Source organism: Doryrhamphus excisus, chromosome 17 (assembly GCF_030265055.1).
Source record: "Doryrhamphus excisus isolate RoL2022-K1 chromosome 17, RoL_Dexc_1.0, whole genome shotgun sequence".
NCBI classification, from domain to species: domain Eukaryota; kingdom Metazoa; phylum Chordata; class Actinopteri; order Syngnathiformes; family Syngnathidae; genus Doryrhamphus; species Doryrhamphus excisus.
The window spans coordinates 8,157,567-8,166,898 of NC_080482.1; the positions used below are offsets into that span (position 1 = coordinate 8,157,567).

Sequence of the window (9,332 nt, forward strand, 5' to 3'; positions counted from 1 at the left end):
CGCGTTACTTCTAACGAGATCTGCCCGTTTTAACCCGAGTAGGAAACCCCGTTCCATCCTCTTCCCTTCGCTGTCCACAAGCAAGGTAAAAGCGCTTCTTGATTCACGGATTTAAATATGTGTTTTTTTAGTGGAATACAGAGCGCGTCAGCCTCATAACACCGACATGTTAAGCGAAATAAGCGTTTTCCTTTAAAAGGCTGCTCCGCGGTGGATAACTCAAAGATATGAATTAATTTAAGCAGTTTTTAGCCTGTGCACAGCGCAGCCTTAAGTAATGGCGGCTCCCATGCCGCCTCGTTGTGTCTTGTTCGCTGCTAACTAGTGTCTCCGTTTAGTAAAAAACGTTGCCGGGTGTTGGTGTGAATATTTACGATTTCTGACGGCCGGTACGAATATTTGTGGCAAGAAGTGTGTCCTTCCCCGACAAAACAGTCGTGTAGCTAACATGCCTGGCTAGCTAATATTAGCGGTTAGCCTAATATGTGCTATATGTAAGGCTAATGCCGTTTCTATTGTAATTACATTATATACGCACATACAGATTTGGGCATTAACGTCTCTCTCTGGCTCTATACGCGTACATAGTACGAGTACATACTGTAATATTTATATTTATAGCAGTTGTCAATTATAAATATGGAACGCTAGCTGTGGCTAACATGCTGTCAATCCCCATGCCTATACATGCTATTGCATGATTGTTTGAGAATCTCTGTATTGTATAGTATGGGTGGTATTTGACTGAAATGTTCTGTTTCAAGATGCCTGGTGTCACAGTGAAAGACGTCAACCAGCAAGAGTTCGTCACTGCGCTGGCAGCCTTCCTGAAAAAGTGAGTTCACAAGTCTCACTCACTTTGTTTTTCTTTCGGCTTTTCCCTGATTATGGAGTCCCCCCCTCATTTTCTGTTTGAATCCTATGTAAAACCTACTTTCATCAATGTCCAACGTGCTGCAGGGTAAAGTAATGTCCTGTTAAATTTATTTTTGGGGTCATTTTTCAGGTCAGGAAAGCTGAAGGTGCCAGATTGGGTGGACCTTGTCAAGCTGGGCAAGCACAAGGAACTTGCACCCGGTGATGAGAACTGGTTCTACATCAGAGCCGGTACGTTTCAATATGTTTAAGTACAAGTGTATGTATCACGTGTATTTAGCATGCTGTTGGATTTTGATGCATGCATACAGCATCGCCAATGTTGTGGGAAACATTTACTAAATTCCATTGTAGTTTTTGCGGTTTTAGAGTGAAAAACCGATTAAGTCAAACACGAGTTACATTTCTACGATCTGTTAAGTTGGGACTTGTACCTATATCTACTGGCAAGTCACTAAAACTTGGAATGAATGTGTACAATACTGCATTAAGAGTATTAATAGATTAAGAAATTACAGTATTTCATAGAGGCACATGCTTTTGCATATTGAGAAATATAATCTTTATCCTTGATGGTCGTGGTGGTCGAGTGGCTTGGACTGGGCATGCAGTCGGTATTTCTTCCTGAGATTTCCTGTGATGATGTGGCATTCCTTATTTTTTACGCACTGCTTGGGAGACTAGAAAGGTGACAGATTGGTAGAGAGTGGGGGCAACATTGTTGAAAGGCCATCACAAACATGTAAAGGTTCTCATGCTCTGCTTTACGAACCAAACCGCTTGCATAGAACAGGGCTGTACATTTGGATTTTTCACTGTGAGCACAGGTGCTCCTAAACGAGAAATATGAATTTTCTTTAATATTAATTCTTAGGTCATACATAGTTGGAAAAAACAATATTTAGTCAGCCACCAACTGCATGTTCTCCCATTTAAAAGATGAGGGCTCATTTTTTATCATAGGACAAAATAAGAATAATCCAGAAAATCATTGTTTTTTAATATAATTTGTAAATTAAGGTGGAACATAAGTATTTGATCATTAAGAAAATTTCATCCAAATACTTGGTTGTATGCCTTTTTGTTAGCAATGACAGAGGTTAACTGTTTTCTATAAGACTGCTCAAAGTTTTCCACACACAGTTTCTGATATATTGAACCAGTGATGTGTTGGGCTTCAACTCCCTCCTAAAGATTTTGTATGGGGTTGAGATCCAGAGACTGGCTACGCCACAACCTTGAAATGCTTCTTAGGAAGCCACTCCTTCCTTGCCTGGGCGGTGTGTTTGGGGTCATTATCATGCTGACCCAGCCACGTTTCATCGTCAATGACCTTGCTGTTAGAGTGAGGTTTTGAGTTTGGTTTCAACAAAAGTTAGAATTTGGTTTCTTCTGATTATATGACATTCTCCCAGTCTTCTTCTGGATCAGATGTCTATGCTCATACAGATGGGGGACATGTCTTCCGCCAGGGACTCAAATTCTGCAGTGCCATTAGTGATGGTACCCTTTGTTAATTTATTCCCAGCAATCTGCAGGTCATTCAGACCCCCCCTGTGTGGTTCTGGGATTTTTGCTCACTGTTCTAGTGATCATTTTGACCCCACAGGTGAGATCTGGCGTGGAGCCCCAGATCAAGGGAGATTATCAGTGGTCTTGTATATCTTCCATTTTTTAATAATTGCTCCCGCAATCGATTTATTTCTTGCTTACCTAGTATTGCAGATTCAGTCTTCCCAGCCTGGTGCAGGGCAACAATTTTGTTTCTGGTGTCCTTTTGACAGCTGTTTGCTCTTGGCCATAGAGGAGTCTGAGGCTGTGTACATGTCTTTTATACTGATGAGTTCAAAAGGGTGCCGTTGATACAAGGAACAAGTGGAGGACAGTGGAGCCTAAAAGTTGTTCCAGGTCGTTGAGCCAGAAATCTTGTTTGTAAATATTGTCCATCATAATTTGCTAATTCTTTAAAAAATTGATTTTCTAGATTTATTTTCTCAATCAAGTTATACCTATGATGAACATTTGAAACATCTTTAAAGTGGCAGAATGTGCGCAATTGGTGGCTACGTAATACTTTTTGCTCCCAGTGTATAAACGGTGCCATTGTAAGGCCTACTCCTACCTTCACATTTGCCCCTTAGCTTTTTGAAGTCGAGTCACTTTGTATGCTAGTAAACATTGCTTGCACTGTCGGTAGTCTGTTAGTATATTTTCACCATGTTGTATTTTACGGCTTTAATGTAAGGAGCGTTTTACAGTGCCCGGTGATGACGTGGGAAAAGATCTTAAGAGGCCTCTCAAGTACTCTGAAACTATTCAATTCTTGTTTTCATGGTGCAGCAATTATGTCAAATACATTTCTGCTCTTCCCGTGCTAAATACTTTCTGTTAATTTAGCCTCCACAGTTCGTCACCTGTACCTTCGTGGAGGAGCTGGCGTGGGCTCCATGACCAAGATCTATGGAGGTCGCAAGAGGAACGGCGTGTGTCCGGCCCACTACAGCGTCGGATCCAAGAATGTGGCCCGCAAAGTCCTGCAGGCCCTCGAGCTTCTCAAGATGATTGAGAAGGATCCTAATGGGTCAGTGTCAAGTCTTCATTCGTACTTCTTGGTTTACTCATTTTAGGCACCGATTTTGCCAACTGCAGATTATAATAAGTGACATCCTTGAAAGACAAGTTGTTTGAAAGTCTGAATATTACATTATACATCTTAATTTTTTTCCACTTTTCTCTCCTTTAGTGGCCGTAGACTAACCTCCCAGGGAACCAGAGACCTGGATAGAATTGCCGGCCAGGTGAGCAACTATTTTTCTCTCTTTTTGTGATTGTTCTCCAGGAACGGGCACCTCAGATTTATCCTCCATACCATAGCTGTACTTTTTAGGAGAGAAGTTTCTCCTTGCTTTGTTTGTGTCACCTTGTTTTTCCCCATTCTCAAAATCTAAACAATGAAATAAAAACCCATTAAGATTTGTACTTTGAGTATTATGTTTAGTGGATATGAGCAGTGAAGGTTGTTACAAGGTTATTTCCTAGAAACAGCGGATACACTGCCTCTCCCTACCTCCTTTACTGTACATTAAATCTATTAGATTGGAATCAGTCTTAGTGGGATTTGAGTATCAGGTGACAAGCTTGTTTGTTTAAATGAAATGACTGATTATGTATCGTATTTAACTGTTTAATGTCTGGAGCTCAGGGCATGTTCAAGGTTTATTAGAGCACTTGTCCTTGGGCAAATGTTAGCTGTCAGCCAAGTGAGATGTTGCATATCTAACTTGCATTCCCCCCAAACACCTCACTTGGGTCTTGTCAGAAAGCTGGAGGGGGGGGGATGCAGCAGCGGCGCCATAATAATCCAAGGGTAAAAGGGGTAAACGTTAGGAGGGAATTTCATGCTTGGCGACACGGCCGTATGGCATGTTCTCCTTGTTTACCCATGCTAATGAGGAGTAAGCAGATGAGCAGACTAAGTCCCAAGCACCACCACCCATCCTCGGCGCAAAAATTGGCAGGAAGCATGTTGCAAGCCCCCTTATGAATCGCCCCACCCGTCATGTGTATTGTACTTTTGATGCCTTTTCACTGTTCTGTCAGTACACTAGGCGATGCTTTTTGGCAGTGCTCAGAAAAACATGTTTTCCAAACTCAGCAGTCTCCCAAGGCTCCATGAAATTGTTTTCATTTCCTCTTGAAAATGCACCATTGTGGTTGGTCATCAAGTAAATAGAATATAAAGGAGCAGGGAGGCTTCATTTGATTAGTTGAATAAAGCCATTAAGGCACTTCCCCCCGGCAAGCTAGTGAATTTTAATTTGCAGTCAAGAGTTTTATTTTCAATGCAGAAGCACAACCACCCCATCTTGATGGGAGTTAGTGTATCTTGTGAACATTCTTGACGCTTGTTTTTCTTTCCAACAGGTTGCAGCTGCAAACAAGAAAACTGTTTAATAAATCTTTTGGAGAAATGAAGTTCTGTTTTTAGTTTGTCGTTTGTCACCCATCTGGGAAACCAAAAAAAAACAGTGCTAAACTGTCACAAATATAATTGCTTTGGATTTGTTCTGTATCTTTGGTCATTTGCAATTAAGCAAAGTCTTTGTCACTGATTATAAATGCTGTGTTTTAAACCTCCATCACACTCTGCACGAAGAAATCAAATAGACGGAATGAAAATTTAAGAATTCTTAACACATTTTGGAGATTTGTAAGCTTGGCTCTTTTCCTTGATGACATGTGTCCGCGTTTGATGGAGCTTAACTTTTTTCCCAGCATGATATGATGGTTCAGTGGGCTTCTTGGGGTTCACCTCTGTACTGACCATGCTGGTGGTTGCTGGTAGAGTTCACTTGACTGTTTGGCGTATGAAGTGATGTACATGATACAATGCTTCATAAAGATGTTTCGGTGGCAGCTGGCTGCGTTTTCTCCCAAATGGATCAGAATGTTTGCAATACTGTAGAAATATTCTGAATGCAGTTAGAATGTCATGACATTTTTCCACTTCAAAACCACCTCTAAATGTTTAGCACGTTCAAAACATTCGATCCAGCATTTCGGTACATCTGGTATTTGGAATGTCAATTTTTAAATGACCAAATTTAATTAACATTTTTAAAAAATACCAAAATTACATTCCCAGTGAGTCATTCCTCAAGTTGTGACTAAGGTAATTGACAATTGCTGGTCATATCTGACTAAAACACGGTCATGCCAACAGATTCTCGTGTAAAATGGATACTAAATTATTTTTTTTGCTACCATCTTCCATTTAAACGTTAAAAGTGAAACTATGTACATAAGACCTCTCATGTGTTGGCGAACACTTCTTTGTCAAGATTATCCATCTGCTTCACTTGTGTGGCCAATAAAGCTGCTGATTAGACAGCATAGTTATTGCATAGGTATGCCTTGACCTGGCTACAACTAAAGGCCACTCCAAAACTGCTGGTGTTGCAATTGCTGTGGGTTTTTGCGGTAAGTATGCATATTGCAGTTCCCTGTGAATTCTATGTTTTTTTTTATATTTCTCTACCATATGATAAGCTGTTGTGCCCAGAGACGTTTGACAGAATTTTGCAGTGCCTCAAATCAACAACATGGAACCGCACCTTCCATCTTCACCTTCCAAGATCATCTGAGACCAGCCACCTGGACAGCTGCTGCCACAATCTGTTTGGAGGTGGGTGGCAAAGAAGTACTAGCATTTGTATTTTGTGTTTAAAAAAAAAAAACACAGTAAAGCAGGCTGTCAAATGCAGAAATGGCCAGCTTGAAGCTGGCTTTCCGACTGATTTTCAAGGTTTTATTGTCCTGTGATTTGGGAATTTACCATCTTTCTCAAAAGCACAATATCTAAGCAAGCACTCTAGTTTCTAACCTCATCCCCAGCACATATTTCCAGTCCATATTCTGTATTCATTCAGTTCATTCATCTATGAGTGCCTATTTGACCTTTTTAAAGTTCAGAAGTGGGATTACTAAATTAAAACTTAACACAAAAGACTCACTAAACTTAATGCCCTGTGCTTTCAAAGTCCTGCAGAGGGCGCCAAAGTACCGACTATAGTTGCTACTACAACCTAGTCCTTGGGATCTGTTCATTTTATTGCAATTAATTCAGAATCCTTTTAATCCTGACAGATGGATTATGTTTTACGATACATTTTGGCAATTCAATATCACATTTATTGCGGCCGTTGGCTGCTTCTGTATCAAATTCAAGGTCTTTCCACAGATCAGTTCAAGTGCAGTGCTAATTGACTGTGAAAGACCCAAATAGTTGTGCTCCCGTATTCATTTTTACTATTTTTAACTACAAAAGCTTCGTTTATTGGTGCCATTTTCATCCCTCGGTGCAGACAAATGAGAAATGTTGCAGTTATCTGCTTTTGGCAGTGGTTCGACATCCAGAGACTTTAGTTCAGGGGTGTCAAACTCAATTTACCTGGGGCCCACTGGAGCTAGGGTCTGGGTGAGAATGGGCCGCATCAGGTTTTCAAAAAAAAAAAACAAAAAATGCATTTATTAAAAACAGAAAAATGAATAAATTTTGCTTTGGTTCCGATTTTCTACAAGAAAAGCTCTGATAAAATATTCCACTGTTCTCAAATATCTTAATTTTTATTTTTCTATAATTTTTCTAAAATAATTAATTAATCACTAATAAATAAATATAATAATAATAAAACTGCAAATAATAAAAACTTAAGAAACCACATATAGTTGGTGGGTAGACAAATATTATTATTATATATATATTTTTTTCTGATTACAATTAACAAAGCATTATTAGAGCCCTGTAGACATGATTATCCTTATACATGATACCATACAGCATCCATGTCAAACTTGCACGGGCCGCACTAACATTAAACTTTCATATCAAGGCGGGGGCGTCAAACTAGTGTCCTGCGGGCCGCGTGTTTGAGACCCCTGCTTTAGTTTATTGCATTTATTTGCATTAGTTTATCCTGAATTAACCACATTAAACAACCATACGTCCATCCACTCCCTCTAATTTTGTGGACACCATCTGTTTCTTTACACCTGAACCGGTATTCCGGTATTCTCTCCCTGTCCAAAAAACCAGCCTTTCCTCTGTAATTTGGAAGTGAAGAAGGTCCTTGAGTGGTAGGAGAGAAATGTGTGGAATCCACAGGCACTCAAGGTGCTTACTGTTTTGTGGCCATAGTCAACTTGTCTGTGCAGGCTTGACAAAAACAAGTTCCACTCTCCAAACTGTAAAAAAGCGCATCCAAGTGTTTTTTTTTGGTTCTGCCATTTTATTCCCATCTCGTACAAACCCTGCTGCCTTATACCACCTCCTCCAGGCTGCAAACAGCAGATAGCTAAGAAACGTCTCTCCAGCTTGCACAAGTCTCTCTCCAAAATAGAACTGCTATCAGGGGAGCTCCTAAACTCACAATACACACTTCGTCAACCCACGGATTCGTGCTTTGTAGTGTATTTTCCACTTGGGACTATATGTACCTTTCCAAACTCTTTCCCAGCTTTCTTTCTTCTATGCCGCTTATCCTCACGAGGGTCGCGTGTATGCTGGAGCCTATCCTAGCTGTCTTTGTGCGAGAGGCCTAACGAATGTGGGTGGAAACTGGAGTACCCGGAGAATCGAACCCAGGTCTTTCTGACTGTGTGGCTTACATGCTAACCACTCGGTTTGAGATCATATTTCACTTTGTTCATTTTACGTCTACATAATCCACTTTCGGTCGGCACGGTGGTCTAGTGGTTAGCTCCTAGGAGACCAGGGTTCAATTCCACCCTCGCCCATCACTGTGTGGAGTGTGCATGTTCTCCCCGTGCATGCGTGGGTTTTCTCTGGGTACTCCGGTTTCCTCCCACATTCCAAAAACATGCTAGGTTAATTGGTATAAATGTGAGTGTGAATGGTTGTTTGTCTATATGTGCCCTGTGATTGGCTGGCGACCAGTCCAGGGTGTCCTCACGCCCGAAGACAGCTGGGATAGGCTCCAGCACCCCTGCGACCCTTGTGAGGAAAAGCGGTAGAAAATGAATGAATGAATAATCCACTGTTGTGGTTAGTGCGCAGACCTCACAGCTAGGAGACCAGGGTTCAATTCCACCCTCGGCCATCTCTGTGTGGAGTTTGCATGTTCTCCCCCGTGCATGCGTGGGTTTTCTCCGGGTACTCCGGTTTCCTCCCACATTCCAAAAACATGCTAGGTTAATTGGTGACTCCAAATTATCCATAGGTATGAATGTGAGTGTGAATGGTTGTTTGTCTATATGTGCCCTGTGATTGGCTGGTGACCAGTCCAGGGTGTACCCCGCCTCTCGCCCGAAGACAGCTGGGATAGGAAAAAGCGCTAGTGAATGAATGAATGAATGAATAATCCACTGTCATTACATTAAGTAATGGCGTCCGATCATGTATTGACAAGTGTTCACTTCACTGCAGGTTTTTCAGGCATTGCATATGTATATATGTAAATGTATACATTGTATATATATATAATTATATATTATTATAGAAATAACCTTGAAGACATTTTTATATACAGTAGGTTCAAACATTCCCTTGTATTTCTGTATGTGTGTTGATGCCTGTCTTGTTTAATCCTTCATCCTGTGCTCGGCCTGAAAGCAGGTGGTGTCGACATGCAACATGCCGCCCCGCCTGCTTGGCACCACGGTGCACTGCCCCACAGCAGGTGTGTATCTGTGTGTATATGTGTGTGTGTTGGAAAAATACTAACCATGTGTCGGTGACTTTGGGGTCGTGTGTGTCTCCCTTGATTTTTGAATCCCCTCCACCTGTCAAGAGGAGGAAGGGTGACGGGGCAGCGAACAGATGCTGTCCTCAAAGATAACCAGACTTGACTGTACACTATGTGTGTGTATGTGTTTATTGCTATTGTTTTTATGCTGTGTGTGTGTGTGTGTGTATACCCTCTGATCACAGCTTCCCA

The 9,332-nt window shown here is 41.3% G+C and overlaps 1 protein-coding gene across 2 annotated transcripts; it reads left to right on the forward strand.

Moving 5' to 3' along the window:
- Positions 1-4,851, forward strand: rps19 (ribosomal protein S19). Of its 2 annotated transcripts, none has more exons than XM_058053239.1 (6): positions 1-85; positions 765-835; positions 1,007-1,107; positions 3,274-3,457; positions 3,620-3,674; positions 4,801-4,851. In XM_058053239.1, exons 2-6 carry the CDS (start codon positions 765-767, stop codon positions 4,828-4,830), a joined length of 441 nt encoding a protein of 146 aa, XP_057909222.1. In that variant the 5' UTR covers positions 1-85; the 3' UTR covers positions 4,831-4,851. The 2 variants fall into 2 exon arrangements, with proteins under 2 accessions (XP_057909222.1, XP_057909223.1); XM_058053240.1 differs by lacking the exon at positions 1-85 and adding an exon at positions 88-117.
- The last annotated feature ends 4,481 nt before the right edge of the window (positions 4,852-9,332 follow it).

What these genes read in the sequence shown, in the direction of transcription:
- rps19 (XM_058053239.1), top strand. Translation starts at nt 765, where the DNA reads ATGCCTGGTGTCACAGTGAAAGACGTCAACCAGCAAGAGTTCGTCACT. An exon ending in ATTGAGAAGGATCCTAATGG is followed by an intron (nt 3,458 to 3,619) that starts GTCAGTGTCAAG and finishes TCTCTCCTTTAG; the next exon opens with TGGCCGTAGACTAACCTCCC. An exon ending in TGGATAGAATTGCCGGCCAG is followed by an intron (nt 3,675 to 4,800) that starts GTGAGCAACTAT and finishes TCTTTCCAACAG; the next exon opens with GTTGCAGCTGCAAACAAGAA.